At 42.3% G+C, this 22,598-nt stretch overlaps 1 protein-coding gene across 2 annotated transcripts in view; it reads right to left on the minus strand.

Annotated features, from left to right (window-relative positions):
- tnn (tenascin N) overlaps window positions 1-22,598 on the minus strand; it is a 31,668-nt gene that overhangs the window by 7,025 nt on the left and 2,045 nt on the right. For both annotated transcript variants that reach the window (XM_063218923.1, XM_063218924.1), the window contains exons 2-7: window positions 19,721-20,110; window positions 15,104-15,478; window positions 10,033-10,296; window positions 7,580-7,762; window positions 7,140-7,229; window positions 1,217-1,480 (exon numbers count right to left, since the gene is read on the minus strand). In XM_063218923.1, coding sequence (XP_063074993.1) covers window positions 1,217-1,480; window positions 7,140-7,229; window positions 7,580-7,762; window positions 10,033-10,296; window positions 15,104-15,478; window positions 19,721-20,108 — 1,564 coding nt within the window. In that variant the 5' untranslated portion in view covers window positions 20,109-20,110. The remainder of the gene's footprint in view (window positions 1-1,216; window positions 1,481-7,139; window positions 7,230-7,579; window positions 7,763-10,032; window positions 10,297-15,103; window positions 15,479-19,720; window positions 20,111-22,598) is intronic.

The following is a 22,598-nucleotide window of genomic DNA, read 5'->3' on the forward strand; positions in this document are numbered from 1 at the left end:
TGCTGTTGCACTGAAAATCATACCTCAAAAAGGTATGTATACGAAGCAGCAGCAAAGAGATTTTTGCCCAGATCAGCTGATACAGAGAAAAGGATTTTTCCCCCCTCACAAAAATTCCATCTTCCCACAGTCCTCTGTGATGGGTCACCTCTGTTTACCGATATTCAGCCAAACATCCCACGGAGAAATGGAAAGAAAAACATTGGTGGGGCCTGTAGCTCTACTGCCTGGATTTCCCACTCTCAGAAGTGAGCGTCCACCAGGAATCCTGCTGCTTGACTTACGAGGCAAGTCAGTCCCCGGTGTCTGCTTCGCTCATCTTTCCACAACGCATGGGTAAGTGCCAGATGATAGAGCTGACATTGGTCGCTTGTAAAGAGATGCCTTATCGCCGTAACTGCAGGTAACAGTACTATCTAACCCTATATCAACTGCCTTTATATACAGAACTACTCCGAGACTCCTTATTCTTTTACGATTGAACACACATGGTGTCTACGTTCATGAAGTAGAACACCCACTGAAGCCTAGCGTGTTTGGAGAACGGCGTGTTTCCTTACTTGTGTCACCTGGTATTGCACTTAAAATCACTGTGGCAGAAAGAGAAATACATCTAGCTTTGTTCCTCTGTCATCCCAAGTGGTGTGTTACATAACAAGCAGAAAATAGTACAAAGACCAAGTTAACCGGGAGACAAATAACTCAGCATGTGAAATTAACCAGAAAAACAAGCAGGATCTTCTTTCCTACCCAATTTGCATTGCCGTGAGAGATCCTGTCAACCACCTATTTATACCAGTCTTGCATTAGCAATCGCTTAATAAAACCATGCCCTTTAAAATCCATTCAGTAATAGCAAACAAAACCCTACTCCGATGACGAACGCAAAACATAAATCAGACCACAGGGAGTATCAGATGCAGCCAATGTCTATGCCACAGTGATACAGAAGAATACAAAACCACTGAATTAATAAACAGCTATTTTAGAGACGTGAAGAGGCAAAAGATAATATCTGCCATCATGTTCACAGAAAAGCCATTGTAGGCTGACCTGAGGAAGAGACTGTCACTTGAACTCATTCATTAGCCTGGAAGATCAAAGACTTGGAGATATACATCCCAGAGGAGACTTCTGAGAAAGGGAAACAACAACAAAGTGCAGTCCAGAAGGAGGAGAAAAAAAACAACAGTCCGCCATGCGGCGAACAGCTTACCCGTCTCAGCCTCAGTTGAGCTCTTCCTGCTGGCACGAGAGCCCTTGAAGGCCCAGACGTAGATGGTGTAGACGACTCCGGGCCTCAGGCCGGTCAGCGTGTAGGCTGTGGTGTCTGCCCCTACAGAGATCTCCTTGCTTGAACCCAGAGCAGAAACGTACTGCAGGATGTAGCCGTCAATCTCTGCCTGCACTCTGTCCCACGACACGGATGCAGTGCTTTCCGTAACGGCTGTTGTCACCAGGGTGGAGGGGGAGTCGATATCTGTAAAGCATGAATGAATGTGTGAGAAACAATCACAATGTCAAGCTGAACAATAAGTTGGACTTGGTGAAATTGGTGTAACTGCAAGCAATTGCTTTCCTAAATTTCCTCCAGGATCAATAACGTCTGTACTCTAAAATATCTCTCTTCTACTCTACACTGTCCAAGACAGCATTTTCAGAGGGTCAATGAAAGGTTGTAATGAAATTAATTTCTAGAAATTGTGGTATGAGGTGGAAGTATTTTCTCTCTGTATTAATTCTCTCAATGGAAGCGGCTCTCTTTCCTTTTTTAAGTCAGGTAGAGAGCCTGCATTCTTTTCATGAATTTCACTTCCCTGAACTCTGTTTTTCTTGAGCAATCTCTGAGAACACTGGACCTCTGCCCTGTTGGATCCGCATGATGCACACTACTACTGTCCATCAGTTGAGATTTGAGATTTGGGTCCATGAGGACACGACTCCAGTGACAGGTGGGAGGGGCCCAGACCAGACCAAAGCAGTAGGTACATATGTGTCTACTTGTTGACATACAAGATCCAGACGACTTTGGTGGGCAGGCCCACCAACAGGGGGGGGACAAATGAGTATGTTGTCCCGGGCCCAGGGAGATAGGGCCCCCAGAATTGGGTCCCATTTACATTGTATGAATTGGGTAGGGGGCCCTTTCAGATGACTTTGTCCCGGGCTCAGCAAAAGCTGTCAGCGGCCCTGTTGGTGGGTGAAATATTGGCGGATGTGACTGTGAGCGAAGCGACCAAGGTGATTAAGCCTGAGGAGGGAAAGGAAGGGAATGTGAACATGAGCTGTTGTGCAGAGCCCCTGTAGCACGCCGGCCGAGCATCAGTGGCATCGGCCGCCATAGGAAGTGAGAAGACATGCAAAAGCAATCATCATTTGGGGATATTCCTCTGTGGCCACCACAAGGTCGGCTTAATGTCACCGTACTATCCGCAGCATGAAAACTGATTAATGGTCCATTCCAGGATTGCTGGATTCCACATCTCTCATTCAGACGCTGTTGGTTGGTTTTGTGAAGCCAGAATCTCTCTACTGATTCCCATTACCAGGCTCCCGAAGGCCACTAACATTTAGATGCAGAACTCCAAACGATTCTCTCTGAACACATCTCTCAGTCAGAAAAACGTCAGAGACCTTAATTTTTCACAGCTAATGTTGCTGTAAATCACATTTAAAAAGAGATGAAGGAATCCATCAAGGGAGTAGGCTAGGCTAGAACACAGTTTTCATTACATATTTCCACTCAGAGCACGCAATGAGTCTGCCTTAGGTGTTTCATTTCAACAGAGCTACTGCGGAGGCCCAGGAAAGGTGGTGTAGACTAGAGACCACGAGGAGAGGAGAGACTTGTGAGGTTCTGGATGGTTAGCGGTGTGGTTAGAAGAATAATACGCACTGGCGGTTCTCCCTGCATGTGGAAAAGAGCTTATCTGACTGGGTCCTCTGGCAATATGTGACTTAGAACCACAATGACAGCCAAAGGGGTCTTTCCATCGGAACCCCCCCAAATCCAAGTCAGCTGTGTCAAAAGTGTAAGTGTCTCTGCTTACCCTCGTCTGTCCTCGCCACAATTATCACCTCATAAGTCTCTATGAAGAGGTCCTTCAGCAACAGAAGTCATCAGTAACTATTGACCTTATGGTACCATAGGACAGTGAATAAGTGCTTTTGAAGTCCATGAGCTAGCCTACTCGATCCTGTGACTCAGGACTGCCTCCCACGCTTTGAGGTTTGGGTTAACAGTCATTTATAACCTGAGTGTACACAGATACAAAATACAGGCATGAATGCTTCAAGGTGTAAGTATGCTATTAATTAGAACTCTCTGATCAGAGACCAACTTTAAACTCTAACTCTTGCGGTGGCTGCAAGGTGAAGTTGGAGTCTTATGGAGTGTTGCTATGGTAACATTGCTAGCTGTCATAAAACGTAACACTTGATATTTACGGTTTATTATGATAGCAAAAATAAAACATTGAAAGCCTCTAGCACCACAACATCTGTCAACCATATATATATATTTATTTTTTTATTATTTTTTTTATTTTGCCTCTGCCTACCTAATAGTACCTAAAGGTAGAAATGTTCTCAACATGGGTGTGCAGTTCTGAGCTGTGCACTTGTGGTATACAGAGGACACTGGCCATCAACCCCAAGCCCTGTGACCCTTCCAGGGATCGTGAATCAGAGGCCCAATAAAAATAAAAATAGAAATATGCTGTCATCTCCTGAGCCAGCAGTGCTGGCCTGCGAGCACCGCCACTTACTTGGCTGGGCTTGGACAAAACCAAGAAGAAATGCTTAGTAGGTTGAGCAAATGAGGCCCATCATTTTATAGCGATCGACTATGGAACACTGTCTCTGTTTCTTTTGGGGATTTTGAGAATGCTAAAAAAAAAATGCTCCAACATCCTGTACCATTTTTATGTCCCATCACTGTGCTGCCAAAGGAAAGCAGTACCCAGACGTACACAGTTTGCAGACGTGTCAAAGCCCTGTGTCGGTTTGTAACAATCAGAGACGGATTTACAGGGACCACCCTACGAGAGTGTGGTTACGCTGAACAGTTGCTACGCTCTGCCATTTAAAGGGGGGGCACTGAACGTAGGCTGTCCTCCACTAAACAAAATGGTTTTCCCCAGCAGACGATGCATTGAAAAACCATTTCCCCTCCTTGTATGTAAGATGACCGTGTGTGTGTGAGGGGTGGGAGTACGTGTGTGTGTGCTGCTATGCTGTAATTCATAACTTGCTGAGGAAGGGGGAAAAGACTGTCTAATTGAAGCCTCCGTAACGGTGGCCATAACTGTCAAGGGTAAACCTTGCAGGATGTGGGTCTGCTTTACGCCGTAACTCAGGGCTGGACTGGTCGCCTGGCATACGGGGCATTTTCCCGGTGGGCCGGCATTCCTCAGGGGCCGATGTTACAGTACAGGTTATTGTTTTTAGTTTGTTTAATTGCCCTTTAGAGACCAGGGGCCTATACTACAAAGCTGGTTCAGGATAAGTGAAGGTTAAGTTAAGAGGTAAATCACCTAATAGAAGAGCCTGGAGTCCTCATTTTCTTGAGAAAAGCTATTGTATTAGATGATTTACCTCTTAACTCAACCATAACTTATAATGAACCAGCTTTGTAGTAAAGGCCCCAGCCGACCATTTAGATGGGGGCAGCCCATTGATCACTCTGTAATATCGACAATAGACTGAGCCCATCACAACATCATGGAAAAACAGGGGGGGCTGCATGAAGGGCTGGTCTAGGCCAAAAATGCCCGGTCCATTTTTTTGGATCCCAGCCCAGCCCTGCCGTAACTCAAGAGTGAGGGTTTTTTTCTCCTCACACAAAGCCCCCAGACTAAACAAGAGACAAAAACTCCAGTGTGCTAGAGGGCCGGGACACGACTGTGACCACTTCTTCCTTCATTGGTCTCTGTCTTTGCATGTGTGTGTCCACCATATAACCACAACCAGATTTCCATCACTAACAAAAAAAGTAAATCTGTGTTGATGTAGGCTCAGGGACCTCTTGTGATCTATAATTGGCAAGTCCCGGTCATCTTGAAGCAATGTGGAGCAGTTCTGTCATGGAGCTAAGGTGTGCTCTCTCCCTCAAACTGCCCTAATGCTGTAAGCCTTTCGTGGAACACCTGGGTTGAAGACTCTTGGCTTTAGTGTCAAGACAAAGATTGTACAGACTATGTGGGGATTACCTCTTGAAAAGAAATGGGAGGTCATGCACTGGACACTAAAAGGGGGGAGCAGTCTAGGGGGAGCAGCACAAAAGCTAAATACTAAATGAAAAAAAGAAATAATATCCCTCCAAGGCAAGAGAAGCAAAAGAGCTATCGACGCCAACAGACAAGCACCAGTGGCATTATAGAGCCAAAAACCATGGCTTAAACTACCTTTATGGCCGGCATACTGCAAGGCATGCACCGTTTTGGCATACCATTTGCAGAGGCAGTGAAAGCATGAGGGCATTTAAGAGTTAATTCTAAGAAGAGTTCACCTTCTTGTAAAAATACAAAAATATATAAATAAATTACAATGCTAAGTCAAAAGCCAGACAAAGCAAGGCTATATTTATGCATCTAGTTGTACTTCCAGATGGTGAGTGGGAAAAGAGAAATACTGCTTGCCACCACTTGATGTATTAGAGAAAATGTGAGCATTCTGAATACTGTTTTAGTATGGAGGCAGTGTAAATCTGAGGGAATCATGAGTAAATTGTGGAATTATTATAAATCACTGTTTATTACTCCAGAGATCTTGCATTTAGGAGCATTACCTCTCATTTATTTTCACTATTAAGCTTTGAAATCATAGATTGTGTACCTCATTGAATTTTCAGCTATAGCACAAGCCATGGAAACTGTGTATAGCGCTGATTTATGTGCATTTAAAATGTCATCCTTAGGGCACCATACGAAAAGGCCTCGCAGCTGAGCAAACATGCTACATGACCAAATAGAGATTGCAAATGTGTTATAGGGGGAATTGATAATATGTTTGATTTGATTGATGAGTAAAACATTCAGCAAACTCAGGAAAAAAAACATTCAGTGAATATGAGGACACAATGCATTATGGTTGAATATAATTCCGAATAACAGTCATGGTTCAAATGGCCAGGATGGGAGATGGTAGCTTGTATGCTTATTTATTTGATCTAAACCCATATCTATAGACGCTACTGTACATGAGATTGTCAACACATCAAACCATCTGCAACGTCTTCACACTTCACTAGAAAAATATAGCACACGGATAATGTGAAAGAGAATATCTATGAGAGATTTTGTTTTGGCTTTAGACCAGCTGAACATTCCGAATCCATGGATTGAGTAACAGCTTGATGTGATATGGTGAAATGTCACTCAGAAATGAATCTGTGTAGGAATGTATAAGGCTGTCGGTGTGACCATTAGATGGACAAATAATTGCATCGAGGCAGAGGCCAAGCTCCTGCTGGGTTCCTCAATATTATTTGTTGATTTTGGATCTAGACTGTTTCACGAGCCCAAGATCATTTCAGATGTTCACATAGTTGAATTGCCCAGGGTAAAATAAAAGGGCACTTCATTGTTGTTGCTTTTGGTCAAGGAAGTCATTTTATTGATTTACGGTGACAAGAAAAATACCTGAATTATAAACTTAGCTGTTGAGGTCAAATAAAATGTGAACATTGGCCCCTTTCAGTAGAAATCTCAACAAAAGGGCTTGAGTAGAAATCTCAACAAAAGGGACACTATTCTCAACAAAGGGTTTTATTGGTGTCATTCCTCAATCAATCAATGTATAGCTAGTATAGAGATGCATTGTAATTGTACGAGAGAGAGAGAGAGAGAGAGAGAGAGAGAGAGAGAGAGAGAGAGAGAGAGAGAGAGAGAGAGAGAGAGAGAGAGAGAGAGAGAGAGAGAGAATATACTTATATACTATACTTTTTATCGTCTCTTGATTTGAAATGACTCTTGGGTAGAAAATTGAACATGTGCACCAACATTTAGGACACATATTATTCACTGCATGCAGTGTATCAGTTACTAAAGGTGCTGCAAAAAAATGGTGATTGTGTTTTGTGGGAAGGTGGGTATTCCTTAGCCAGTTTCAAAATGATGTGTGGATTAGACGAGACTGACCTGTGGTTCCTGTAACGGATGATGACTTGCCCTCCGACGTCCCTTTAATGGCCTGTACTGTTATCTGATACTCAGTGCCAGGAAACAGGCCTGTAAAACAAGCACATTATTCAAGTCTATTATTCAAGATGCAATCATCTGTTATTTCAATCCCCTCCACTAAACATGTAAAGAGATTATCTAATGTGCAAACAGAGCGCCATTGAAAATACTGTGGGAAGCCCTGCCGTGGCCAACCAGTAGGGCACTCGTCTGCCATGCGGCTGACCCGGATTCGACTCCCGGTCCAGGTCATTCGCAGACCCCTCCCCATCTCTCTCCCCATTCGCTTCCTGTCCACCTCTCATACTATCCTGTCAATACATTTTGGTCGAAAAAGACCAAAAAAAAAATCTTGAAAATACTGTGGGAATGGGAGATTAACTCTAAGGAAAGCTTACCCACGATGGTGTGCTTCGTTCTAGCCTCCTCACTCTTGGACACGCTCTGCTCCTCCTCACGACCATCTGGGCTGGCATGGGTCAGTCTGAAGTAGTCCAGGTCAGCTTCTGGGTTCTTCCAGTCTACTTGGATGGAGTCCTCTGTCTGACCCAAAACACGAATGTCGCCAATTCCAGAAACAACTGTGAGCAGGAAAAGGTAAAAAAAAAAGTTAGGGATTTTATCAGACTATAAAGACGACCAGGGCTGCTGACAGCTTTCGCTGGGCCCAGGACAAAATCATCTGAAAGGGCTCCCTACCAAATAAATGCAATATAACAGGAACCCATTCCTGGGGCCCCTATTTCCCTGTGCCCGGGACCACATACCCGTTTGTCCCCCCTGCCGGCGGGCCTGAAGAAGACCCTAATGGGCATATGACAACTGTCATTTCAGCCAGGGCAGGAACAAGATACTGTCTTGTCTTGCTCTTTGTTGGGATAGAATGCATGGTGCCAGACGTTCCACTATTTGTTCCCTAGAGATCCCTCTAGAGGCAAACTCTCCAAAGAACATTTGTGTGGTCAAAGGTCAAACGGGCTGAACAGTACATGGCTGAAGGAGGATGGACTGCTCACATGCTGCAAACTAAATAAACATAGAGAAAAATCTATTTTGAAAAGTAACTGCTGCCTCTCTTAGGTTATGCAACAAAGCACCACATAGTTGGCTTCATTTTGTGAGCATAAATGGCTGGCTGGGAGGCTTAATTAAAACGCTACATAATTGATTATTTCAGCAAACACTGATTTTGCTCCTTGGTAATAAACCAAGAACCTAGCATCAATCACTTCAGAGGTTTAGAAGTAGTCTGGCATAGCTGAACTCTGACAAGAGCATCAGCAAACGGATAGATTGGTAGCAGTATCTCAGTACCTCCCTCAACTCCACAGACAGCCTTTTCCCAATCTAATCATGGCAACAGCTCTGTATATTCATCCTTTTTGTAGATAGACAATTTTACTCTCAAGTAAAGTTCTGCAATTTTCCATTCACTGCATAAACCCAAAAACACAGAAGGTTGAGCACAGTAAAGCATACAAGTCAATTCCTTACAGCTCAGAGAAAACACAGCATAGTTTATAATGCACCTTCACCAATACCATTAAAATGCACCACAATCAGTCATGTGAGCCATAAACCTGCATGCTTTTCCTCCCTGCTCAACCGTAGGTCAGGATTTATGACAAAAACACAAAAGGCAAACCTGCTGCTGCTGCATGGTATTCCTGTTAGAACAGTTGGACATAAAACCAGCCAGTGAGTAAGTATAAAAAATACACAGAGGCTTAAGTATGAAGGCAAGCATTCAGCTCTGATGTTTCCAAATGATATGACAAGGCTGGGAAAGCCCAGCATTCACCAGCTGTGCACTTACAAAAAACAGTCCTGCCAAAGTCTATTATTGAGTAAATAGCAACTCAGTAGATAAACGTGCATTGCTGTTGTGAGGGTACTACAGCCTCTTAAGATGTGAAAGAGGTGATATTACCACCAAAAGAGAACATAAACCCAGACCATGAGGTTCTGTTCAGTCAAGTTGAGGGAAGGACAGAAAACAGAGGGTGATTTGGTTTTCAATAGGCTATGGTTGACTCTAAGGGTAGATTTGCCGACTGTGTAGGATTTATTTTCAATACCAACTGAACTGAGGATGCCTGTTGCAAAGCTCTTCCTGTCAGACAGGAGACATTTGAGGACAGCCAAGGGAAAAAAAACTAAAAAACTTTAATACTTTGTGCATCTCAATGCTAAATGTCTCTGTTGTTTTCTCTGGTGGCAGGAATATACCCAGACCATCTGAAAGTGGTTGCATGTGTGCAGTTAAAAGCTTTGACCAGAAACTGTCCCATCAAGATCGGGACAGCCAGTTCATCATAACCAGATGACGAGCACATACTGCTTTCTAACATGAGAGCTTGTGAAAGGACTTTCATAGCCAGCCACATCACAGAGCACTTGCTGGAGGCACACACATCCCCATGGCATCTGTAAGTGGCCCTCATTCCATATAAAACGTGCCTACTGCTTCCTTCTGGTTCTAATTGCGTAAAACCAGTGCAATTTAGTGATTCACGACCCAAATGTCAGCAGATTAATTCCTTGCACGGGAAGAGCTAACTAAACACTTTTGTTCCCAAGTAATTGAGTGCTGGGACAAAAAGACAAAAGCTCTGTAAATGCTAGTCAGGCCAAGAGCAATGAAAATTAAATAAATTTAGGATCTCCCGAAAAACCGGGAACTCCACCCACTTTATTGGACACCAGTCAACCAGTAGCAAACCTAGGGAGGCGGGTCAACTATGCCGTTTGGGAAACGTTAATTGTTATGCTCTTGGTCAGACCAAGTCTCGAAGAGATTTGAAAGTCGATGATAATCAGGCTAGTAAATGCAGCAGTTGGGACGCCTTACCTGTGGTGGCCTCCAGACTGACAGTTTCACTATTCGTCTCCTTGATAACAGCGTACACCTGTACAATGTAGTTGACTCCCGAGACAAGGCCAGTGATCAGGTAACTGTTCTCAGTGTTGGGGACGTTCACAGTTACCATGGCTCCCTCGTCTCCTTCTGGGTGGTAGGTCAGCACATAGTACTCGGCACCCTGGACGAAGTCCCACTCCACCAACAGGGACATTTCGGTTGCCTCCAGCAGACGGAGATATTTTGGCCCCATCACTATGGACAGAAAGAAATAGTGCAAGGAACAGTTTACTTCAGGATAGTACTGGTGACATTAAAAGTCTGACATGGCAGCCTTTTTCAAGAGAATTATGATACAGTTAATATTGAGCACTACAACAAGATAGTGAAGAATTGGGGGGAGAGAGAGAGAGAGAGAGAGAGAGAGAGAGAGAGAGAGAGAGAGAGAGAGAGAGAGAGAGAGAGAGAGAGAGAGAGAGAGCAGAGAGCAGAGAGGAGGAGCACCTGGAGGAGAACTTCAATAACAGACTAGACCCCCTAGGGGGGCCGGCGAGCAGTAAGCTGTCAGGCAGGAGTGTAATTTCCACTCAGTCAATTCCCCTGGGTATTAGTGGAAAATACTGAGAGGTGGTGAATTCAGAGAAATACAACAAGGAGGAAAAGTGGAGGAATACACCAGAGGTCTGCAGCAAAATGGGTGCTGAGGAGACCACATGAGGCGGAAAAGAATGCACAGAAGTTTTGGACATTGTTCCACATGGCAAGGGACAGGAAGTTGGAATGTTTTCCTAAAGTTTTAGCAGGAGCCATTCCATCCAGTGGCAGTTAATACGCCTGTTCCTGCTGCTGTCCTTTTCCAGATACTACCAGTAACAATTTCACTCTTAAATAATATGTCAGAGAGGCCACCGGGACAAATAAATTAACATCTAAGGCCTGGTGGAAAAGCGCAAGTACCGGAAACTCGTGTCATGACTGATTGGTAATGAGGGAAACACATTTTAAAAAGATGAAAATTACTATCATAACAGAATCGTGTTTGGACTTGATAGCATAAATCTGCCGTGCTGCGTGTATGCCACGAAGACATCACAGTGGTGTTTAAAAAAACATGTAAGCTGTGAATGGCCTTGCAATCAGCATAGTTCCGGGTAACAACTCTTGGTTAATTGGAACAGTGCATACGGCTACAATCTGGTTCAGTGCACAGTGGTGCTCCTCATATTCCAGTCTGCATGCTTAACACACACACACACACACACACACACACACACACACACACACACACACACACACACACACACACACACACACACACACACACACACACACACACACACACACACACACACACACACACACCATTTGCATGGAAACACTGGAGACCCTATCATACACACAAATGTAATAATGTTTCTGGCATCTCTTAGCGAGCTGCTCAGTAACTGCAATGGTAATAGTATTCATCTGCTCTTGTTTGTGCTTTGTCTGTCTTGTGGAAAGCCTGCTGAGAGCCAGCACAGGAGGAGGTATGACTTACACACTAACCGGACCCAATCTTTTACATCTCCAAGTGCAGTGTTTCTCAACGGGGCGCTACAGCCCCCCAGGGGACGTTGGTGAGCCCTCGGGGGGCATTGAGAAGGGAACAGCTGAGTGGGGGTGGATCTTAGTTCCCATTGGGGGGGCATTTATTTTTATTTATTTATTTTAGTTTTCAATACTAATGGGGGCATTGGCAGATTTATGATGAGGTCAAGGGGACGTTGGGAGGCTTATTAAGAGGTAAAGGGGACGTTGTTTAAAAAAGGTTGAGAACCACTGTCCTAGTGCTTGGTCAAGCTTCCAGGGGCTCTCAGATTTAAAACAAACAAAACAAAAAAAAACCCGTGAATCTTTTGCGGTGGGGAAACCGATCGTCCTGTGATTTTTCAATTTTCACTTTTCAACGTAATCATTATCGACTTTTGAGTTAGACTACTATTAACCTAACTTTGTGTTATTCTGGGAAAGTCAGCTGATCTCTGGGTAGGCATATGGGAAACGGTACTCAAAGGCATAAATAACCAGAGGTGGAAGAAGTACTGAAGTTGTGTACTTAAGTAAAAGTAGAAGTACCCTGCGAAAAAATTACTCAAGTGAAAGTAAAAGTTGTTTACCAAAAACGTACTTAAGTAAAAGTCCTAAGTACTAACTTTTAAATGTACTTTTCAGTACAAAAGTACAAGTAGGCCTACACGCGCACTGGCTGTCTTTCTCCATGTCTACCTACTTGATACAATAGGAAAAATTGTCTGCAACGGTTTTCGGTTCCATTTGAACATGACTATGGAGTCCTGTTAATGTTTTTAAAAGTATATTTTCTATCTGGGTGTCAATTTGGAAGAGGGGCTTGGTCCCACCTCCCTGCCCGCAGCTGAGGCTACTGAAATATCCACGAAACACAACAGGAAAACCTAGGATAAATGTAACTAGTAACAAAGTCTTCTCCTAGAAATGTAAGGAGTAGAAAGTACAAGTAATTGTCAAAAAATGTTGTTGAGTAAAAGTAAAAGTCTGCATTTTTATTTTTACTTAAGTAAGTACAAATTCCAGAAAAAACTACTTAACCCTAAAGCGTCCGACTGGGGTCATTTATGACCCCGGGCACATATTTTCATACACCATTTCTGCAATTTTCATCAGAGAAACTTGTCCTTCTAGGAGTTTGTCAATACATATGTTGTGCATGTTGTGAATGATTTTTGTGAGATTTTGACCATCTATATGGGATTTATAATCAAAACACCTCTGGGGTCATTTATGACCCCGAGAGGATCCATGAGATACTCAACATTATAATGTCCATTGTTGTTGTAATTTTCAAACTCTGGTTTTTGTATTTTGTGTCTTGATGCAGGCCATGGTCAGCAGACCTAAAATATTCACAATATAAACATTTATAGTATTAAAATATAATATATTATATAAATAAATAAGGCACCCCTGCGATATCCAACGAAGCATATTGTGAGGGCACCCAGGTGGCATTTCCTCTGTTATTGCTCCATATTTGTTGATATCATGGCACCTTGGTCCTAGACACATGATGAGAATATAAAATAGAAGTCATCCTGATTAACAAAGAGGGAGGAAACAAGTCATCAGTGTAGAAATCAATGGCGATTTTAGAATTTTTCTTATTATATGGCTATACAAAGGCTGACGCATCAGTTGAATCATTTCTTTGCTCTAATACATATGGAAGACAAATTTCCAAAGCTACAATGTCCAGAAAAAGTGACAGAGAAATTTTGAGTGTGCATAAGGTTATATGTTTGAGACATGGTTTTGTCTATGTAAATTACCATATTCTCTGATCTTGTGATTTCATGAACCCAGAAATGTTGAGTACCCTACATTTTTATTGCAGAAATATCATCTATGGGCCTAATGGATAGAATTTATATTGGTTTCCCAAAGTTTCACTTTCAGCAATTTCCATAATTAGCATACATATACTGTATTATTATGGTAAGCCTACTACAAGTGAATAGGCTAAAAAATGTAAATGATAGATATCACCATGAAACTTTCTCAGTTGATTACTGATGATGAGAGAAGAAAAAAATGTATTGGATGTTTTTTGTATTTTGATGTTTACATATGCAAATGAGGGCATACATCATATTTAGCATATACATATGTAAGTTTGACTATTTTTTAGCAAAACAATAAAATGTTCAAATTCACATTTTTTTGCTTTAGATGAGGGACAAGTATGTGCAAGATGTAAATAAATTTGAATGAACCCCAAAAAATAATTTATATAGTGGTATTTCTGTATAAACTCCTTGGGGTCATAAATGACCCCGCTCGGTCAGATTAGTCGCAAAAACAGGCCGGTCGCTTGAGGGTTAAGTACAGTAACAAAGTAAAAATACTTTACGTTCCACCTCTGTAAATAACTAACACATTTTGGAATGTGCACAGTTTTCAACTTTTGTTTGGTGGTTTTAAAAAGAATTTATTAAATGATATGCAACATTTGGTGCTCTTCATAAGAGGCCTCTTTCATTGCATAATTTGGTGCAGAACTGCATGCTGAAATGGCCTTGTAGCATTTGAATGTCTTTGTTTCCCCCGTTTCAACAAAAAAATATTCATTTCCTAAATAAATTATCTCCCCTGGCGGCATTCTCTGCCCATATCCAGCCTGGTGGAGATCAACATAAACTATAACAGACCAAATGTGTGAATAGTACTTTGAGAGGAACATTTCAAATCTGAAGGTTGGTTGTGGTGGTTTATGTTTCATATTATGAGTTGAATGAACACTCCAAGGTAGAAAGACGGAGACAATTTCTCCAAGAGGACTACTAAGCTTTTCGAAAAACCCTAGCAGCATGCCATGGGTTTTTGTGGTCTTTGGTTGATCTCAATTAGCCTGTCCCCCAAGTGCAAACTTCACCCTGAGGTGTGAACTGAACTCAGTTATCCCGTTCTTTTACATGTCTACTGTTACTGTACTTTATTTTGATGGACATGACCTACACATTCCATAAAGATGGGCAGATAGCTCCCTCTCTGCTCATAACTCTCAATATGTGTCTTTATGGACAGTCCTCCTGGGCTTTGCTACGGATTGGGACAGCACTGCAACTGACTGCTTCAGTAGCAGTTAATGCAGTCATGATGCAAATGTCGTAAGACCTTCATAAACATGGAACACAAAAGGACAGCAACTTATCAAAATAAAAGCTTCATCTAACCCCCTTATCTAACCTGCAATGCTGCTTTGTTTATAAGCAAAAAGGGAAAGAAATCTGGTGCCACACGGATGTCTATTTTCTGTAATTTAATTTTTAGTGCAGTGAGACTAACGTTTCGCTGCTTTGTTTATCTTTTATTTTGACAAGTTGCTGTCCTTTCATCCTCCATGTTCCTGAAAGTTTGCGAATGCATTCATGTCTGATGAAAAAGTAAATGAATGCTCCATGCAGAGTGTATACAAGCTGTTATGAATGTGTTATGCAGGGATATGTCAAGTAAAGTGTTACCAATAATTTAAACTTGGTTTTACCCAATGAGCAGTCCTCGCCAAAGAATCCCTCATCGCAGATGCAGCGTCCGTCTACACAACGGCCATTTCCGATGCAGTCATTGGGACAACGCTGGACGCTGCAGTCCTCCCCGGTGAAGTGGGGGAAGCAGACACACTTGCCGTCCACGCAGTGGCCCTTATCGTTGCAGTTGTCGGGGCAGAGGAGCTGGCTGCAGTCGTCGCCAGTGTAGCCCACATGGCACACACAGCGGCCATCCACACAACGCCCGTTGTCATTGCAGTCATCAGGGCAGGTCGACAGAGAGCAGTCAGGTCCTTCCCATCCAGGGTCACACAGGCATTTGCACGTGTCCTGCTGGAATGTGCCATGGCCACTGCAGCTTGTGTCCATACCTGGTCAGAGAGAGAGAGAGAGAGAATAAATCTAAAGTTGCACACGGTATCTCATTCCAAAGTGGAGTTCAAAGGCCTGTGTGAAGAAGGGTGCGGGTGAAACAGGTGATTGTAGTGGAACCACATCATATGGTTTCTCTTTGGCTTAGCTAGAATGTCCCATGCTGTCTGCATCATTACAGTACTGCCCAATACAGTGTGACTGGCACCATATGTTACACGCAGCAGTGGGCGCACAGTATTCAGAATGTTGTGAGATGAGGAACAGATGAGGTTTTAGATTAAAAGAACACGGACACAGAAACACATTTAACACATTTAACACATTTGCACTCTTACACGCATACTACACCATAGCGAAATCACCATAAAATCGTTTTAAATTAAAGACAGCAGGAAAGATGCGTTTGTACAGCCCACCATTATTTTTTACAGCAACCGAATGTTCTTTATTAGTGTAAAGTGGTATGTATCTGTAACAATAATGTTTATAACACTCTGTTGTACAGTGTTTTCTGTATTTACAGTTGGTGGTACACAATGTGCAGACACAGAAAAAAGTATGTTTGTTTGTATCTTTTTACTGAAAGATGCACTGTGTAAGATTGTGGACAGAATAGGTATTGCAACTATGCTTCTTATTGAACTTGTACAGCCTAGTCATGTATGAAAAATGAATGAACATTGTCCCAGTCATATTGAATACTTACAATTTGATGGTGGTGGTAAATATTTGTTAAAAATGTAACATTTGTAAATGGGCAGCATGAATTCTGGAAATGAACTACTAAAAAGATTACACAGTGCATCTTTAAGGATGAATATCACACCATACAAGTAGTAAAATAATTGTGTGATCCTATGCAAGTACAATGATCTGGTAGTTATAACATTAACCAAAACAAAATGTACAAATTGACTTCCACAGGAGCTGTCATATGTCTCACTTAATCCAAAATCCACAGGCCCACACCAACAGAGTGAGAGTCATATGAAGGTGTCTGCCTGGTGAGGAAGAGAGAAAAAGTTCATTACAATCAGGTCTAGGCAGTTATTGCGTCTCACAAACCTCTCTGCTGTCACGTTACACTGCATGCATGTTCCCAAAACTACTTAGACACTTACTGTACCTTAATATATTTCCCAATGTGCCTGTCACACTTCAAAGTCCTATTCCAATGTGCATGACCAATGCACCTTGAAATATGATCACAGACATTTTTCACTTGTCAGCCTTGTCATAAATGTCATAAAAACACAACCTTAAAGCGAGGCAAAAGCTGCCCTCTTGGGAGCCTGTATACCAGCATGGAAACTATGGTATGATGCCAGATGCTCATCATGTGATACTGCCACATCTGCACTAAATGTGAACATCTTTACAAAACATGCACAGCACGTAAATACGTACAGTATATCACGAAAGTGAATACACCCCTCACAGTTTTGCAGATTTTTGAGTATATCTTTTCATAGGAAAGCATTACAGAAATTTCACTTTGACACAATGATTAGTGACCTTTTAACAACATATTTAACCGCTTAAATTTCTTGTTCACTCAGAAAAAAAATAAATACACCAATTAATGTTTGAACATGTTCTCACAAAAGTGAGTACACCCCAGATTAAAATCCGGTAGAGAAGGGGCTATGTTGGCTCGAATCGTCTCGAAATGAAATTAAATGAAAAGGGATGACAAGGGAGGTCATCAGTGTGCGTTTCAACCTTTCTTTGCATTGAACTTTTAAATTTTGAGTCTGCATCTGGCTTAAATAGATTGGTGTGAGATTTGAATGCAATCCTATGGAGAATATCATGATCTGCTTCAGTAGTCACAGTGCATGTTGACACGCATGTTTCTTTTAGGTGTATTTCAGATTGCCAATGTTGACAGCATTCATGCATCCCCAAACCATGTCAGTCCCACTACCATGCTTGGCTATTGAGAGGATACACCTTTTTTGTAAAACTCACTTGTTTACCACCACACATGCTTGACACCATCTAGCCAATTTGTTTATCTTGGTCTCAAGAGAGATGAACAGACCAAGCATATGGATCACTGGAACCATGTCGAGTGATCTGAAGAGACCAAGATAAACAAATTAGCTTTTGATGGTGTCAAGCATGTGTGGTGGTAAACAAGTGAGTTTTACAAAAATGGTGTATCCTCTCAATAGCCAAGCATGGTAGAGGGACTGACATGGTTTGGGGATGCATGAATGCTGTCAACATTGGCAATCTGAAATACACCTAAAAGAAACATGCATGTCAACATGCACTGTGACTACTGAAGCAGATCATGATATTCTCCATAGGATTGCATTCAAATCTCACACTAATCTATTTAAGCCAGATGCAGACTCAAAATTTAAAAGTTCAATGCAAAGAAAGGTTGAAACGCACACTGATGACCTCCCTTGTCATCCCTTTTCATTTAATTTCATTTCGAGACGATTCGAGCCAACATAGCCCCTTCTCTACCGGATTTTAATCTGGGGTGTACTCACTTTTGTGAGTACATGTTCAAACATTAATGGCTGTATTTTGTTTTTTTTTCTGAGTGAACAAGAAATTTAAGCGGTTAAATATGTTGTTAAAAGGTCACTAATCATTGTGTCAAAGTTAAATTTCTGTAATGCTTTCCTATGAAAAGATATACTCAAAAATCTGCAAAACTGTGAGGGGTGTATTCACTTTCGTGATATACTGTAGATTCAAGCTCTGATTTACCATTTCTTTTCATTAGAGCGTTATTTTTGGTGGAACAATAACAAATGTATGGGTATGATTTCACAATAATGACAATAAAGCCAAAATAAAGACAATGAAGGCTAAAGGCAATGCTCTTCATTGAGGAATAAACTAATAATCGCTATTCACCTTTTGGGCCAGGGTGATTCTACACTAGAATGGGCGAAAGCCGAATGTTGACTCAGTCATGGGTGGAGTACATAGGATGGCGTCGCCAGGCTAATTCTAAACTCCAGTAGGCCCCCATGCAAAACTTCAGCACTTTCATGGAAAGCTGCATTTCCAACTCAGACCTCCAAATCAACTGTGATATGGGGGCAAGCACACTCGACTGTGGTGCTACCAGCAGCTAACTAGCAGCATCTGTTCTTTTAGAAGATCTAGAACAAGTTTTTAATCTGTTACACAAATATTGTGAAACATCAATAGGCAGCTCATATCAAGACATTGGGTAGCCGTGGCATAGTGGTTAGAGAGTTGGTCTTTCAATCTAGGGGTTGCAAGTTCGAATCCCCCCCTGACCTCTCCCTAAATCTCCATCCATGGCTGAAGCGCCCTTCAGCAAGGCACCTAACCCCACATTGCTCCAGCGACTGTAACCAATATCCTGAAAAATAATAGCTGTAAGTCGCTTTGAATAAATGAAAGCGTCAGCTAAGTGCAATGTAAAGTAAAGTAAAGCTCATATCAAGACATGAAGAATCCCTGTACTTTGATACTGACATCAACAATTACAGATGTTAGGGTAATCTGTACTGCATTGTCACCACACAATGCAGGCTCACTAGCTAATTAATGTTTCTTATAATCAACTACAATGTATTATAAAAGCATCTATTTTCGATATAGAAAGACTTACCATGGCCATGCCTTCAGATGTGGTGCTCCTCTTCTTCGATCTTGTCTGAGTGTTAATGACACAACTAAAACCACCTTTACGGTTATTGGGTGGGATGAAAAGTGGGGTTAAACTAAAGAAGCATTTGGTGCCAGTCTCTTGTACATTTGTCACAGACCATGAGCATACTGGGCGTTTATGAAAATCACTTATTTTGTTTACTTTCAATAGGTCTCTAAGCTCTTTGATGATACTGTATCACTCCATGCACACCTAAGCTCACCCCTTGCAACTTTTCCACGTTGTTTAATGTTCACAATGCGCAGTTACTTACTGTTAGTGTGCACCCTAATGTCTCACTATGTTATTTACTATTAGCATGTCTTGTATGAGTGTTTAACATCATGTACAAAAGTTTAATACAGTACAGTAAAATACTGTTGCAAAATAACAGCTATTTTCCATGACTTTATCAGCTGATATAACAGAGGCATGAGGTCCATGACTTATGAGTGGACGATGTGTAGTTGTGTTGTGTGATAATGTTGTGGTATATACACGTAAGGGTATTTGGTGCAATGTATCATGGTATTTCATTGAATGCCTTGAGTGCAATTGAGTGGAAGTGACCTAAATTAGAGCGACATACCCGCTGATTTGCAGCAGCCTTGGGCGCACTGGGCCTTCAGGTACGTGACCTCCTCCTCCAAGCCATTGACACGGTAGAGCAAAGACTGGAACTCCTCGTTGTCCGAGCAGCTGCAGGAGGGCGTTTGCAGGCGGATATTGTGCCTGAAGACAACGTCGTTCTCTCCATTCACGGTCATCTCCTGCAGTGCACCCTGGGAGTCGGTGGTCTGGTCCTGAGTGAGGAGGGCCTGGGAGCCCACTTTGCAGTCCGTGCCAATCTTATAAACATGGCTGAATGTGACCCCCTTTCCAGCCTCCTGGTCCTCTGCCACGGTGAAGAGGGAAACCGCAAGAAGTGTTCCCACCAGGAGGAGGAGTCTTCTCAGATGACTTAGTCTGGTCACCATGGCTGTGGGAGGATGCAAGAACGTTATTCATTCACTTTTTTGTGTTAATCTCATTCATTTGCACCCCATTATTTTATTTAATCCGTTCATTATCCCAATGCCATTTTTCTACCTGGGTTGTCATCAGGCAAAGCAATACGAAGATATCAATGTTTCCATAGCCATGGCTCTTAAAATAAGGCCTTACTTTCCTTTTGGACGAGTCTTTTTTCCAAATGGGGCTTCCCATCTATGTTTAACATACGATAAAAACGGATATTTAGGACATCGCATTATGTTTAATGGAGCAAGTTTTGTTTTATAAGAGGGCGATAGATCTGCTCATACAGTGGAATGTCTGCTGTCTCTCTGCTTCGCTGGCACATTCCATCCAAACCATTAATTGCATGTGTGCAACCGCATGGTAACTTCAAGGAGCATGGAATGCTTATGAATGGAATGGTGTCATTACTAATGGCAGTGATGTCATCCAATCTCTGTATCTCACAGGGAATCGGAATTACATACTATGTAGGAGACGTTTAATGAGGTATATCACTGGAAAGTTCTACATGCTTTATTAAAAAGCCAAAGAATAAAAATCATCTTCCCAAGAGTGTCCTAAGGCATTAAAACTCCTGAAGACCAATAAGTAATGTATGGGAATCCAAGGCTGTGTGGTCTGATAAAATTAAATCTTTGCTGGAGAACAGCCTCCAGTAAGTTGAGATGCTGTGGTCCTGGAGGTTACACTCAGATTTTCAACACAGCAGCAAACATCTCACTGATTTGCTGTGGCTGCCTTCGGAAAAGCGGCCAACCAAGAGGGATGAGCCCATAGACTATTTTGTGAATTCGCAATGGTTATAATGCAACCTCTGTGTCGGATGAAAATTTGTGTTTTGTTTTATTTTTTTATTTTTTTATTGAAATATGCCAACTGAAAATAACAGAAATCATATCTGTCACAACATGGCACCAATAGCATAGTGACATAAGCATAGTCATTTGGAAGGCATCTTATTTTTCTCAATGAGAAGAGTTCATGGGCGGCCTAAGGACTCCTGATTCCCTCCTGTGGATTCCGCTGCAGCAAGAATTCTGTTTTGAATTCATGTCATTTACTCCCTATCCAAAGGGGGCATCGCTTTAATCAAGGAGGAATGTAGGAGTTGGTGTCCATGAATAGGCTGAAAACGTTGAGCAAGAGTCATGAGAGAGAGAGAGAGACAGAGTGGAAGAGCAGATGTGGAATGATAAACTTGGAGAGAACGGGGTTGGACACTTCACATCTCCAGACGAAAGCACTGTACGTAAAATATTAAAAGTATGTTACTGATTATTCCAGAGTCCCTATACTGAAATTAGGGTGTTCAATGTTGATTTTGCTTTCAACCTTCAACTGGAAACATGTCTGTCATTTCACTCAGGAAATGAAAAGAAAACAGCCAAAAAACTGTACGCCATAGGCTAACTGACCATCTCACCCCCCAAAAAAGAAACGCAACGCTAAACAGTACAGTGAACAGGAGGAAGTACGTGTATCTTGCACAAAAGCACAAGCACAGGTACACATAGCTCTTCCATAAAGAGCCCTGTTTATTGTACTCTGTCAGAGCCTTTTATTCAGTGCTTGCTTTCCACGTTTTTTATTTCTCTTGGACAAGGCACCTCAACTACCTGGCAGTGCTTAGCGAGTCATGGTTGCTACTGTGTGTGTGGAGGAAGGGTGGGGTGGGGTGGGGGAGAGCAGGGCAGGCGGGATTGAAGGCATGTCTCCACTGCGCAAGCAGAGATTTCGGGAGGAACTGGTGAGCTCAGCCGGGTTTCCACCTGGCCTTGTGGAAAACAGAGTCTGTGCTGTTGCCGCCGCATGGCAGACTGCGAGTGGGGAGCGCAGACATACTGTAGACATGGCCCTGAGAGACGGACTCCTTGTCTAAGGCAGTAGCCAAACCTCAAAGCCAAGAGCACTCATTTGTTTAAGATTATTATGCTGCATGGTGCTGTACAGTATTACTGTATCCTCCACTGATTGGGTAAGTATTATCAGGTCTGACTGATCTTGGCATATGGGATGGGGAAACTGTGTGATCTGTAATTCGCTATTTTTCAGGGGTGAAAATCTTCCCTGACTTACAGTGTAGGGAAGCTGAGGGTAAATAGCTTTTCAAAACAGCTGTTGGTAATAGCAATAATAATAACAAACGCTTTGATTTCTGTGTCAAATATTGTTTGTACTGGGTTGAATTATTGGAAAGACACCTTCAGATCCTAACACAGAATCAATACCTCTAGTCATGCACCTCCACTGTTCTTCTGGAACTGACCAGAGTTCTGAGAGCCAAGAAGCAGTTTAGGGAGGATTATGACAACACGCCATCATCTCCTGCAGAACCCCAATCTGTCATAGTGGCAGTGAAGTGGGTCACTCACTTAATTTCTGTCAGACATCAATGTCTTTTAGCTCGGTGACATTTGACAGCCCTGGAGTGCTCAGTGCTACTCATG

This window comes from Engraulis encrasicolus, chromosome 16, assembly GCF_034702125.1.
Source record: "Engraulis encrasicolus isolate BLACKSEA-1 chromosome 16, IST_EnEncr_1.0, whole genome shotgun sequence".
Classification (NCBI taxonomy): domain Eukaryota; kingdom Metazoa; phylum Chordata; class Actinopteri; order Clupeiformes; family Engraulidae; genus Engraulis; species Engraulis encrasicolus.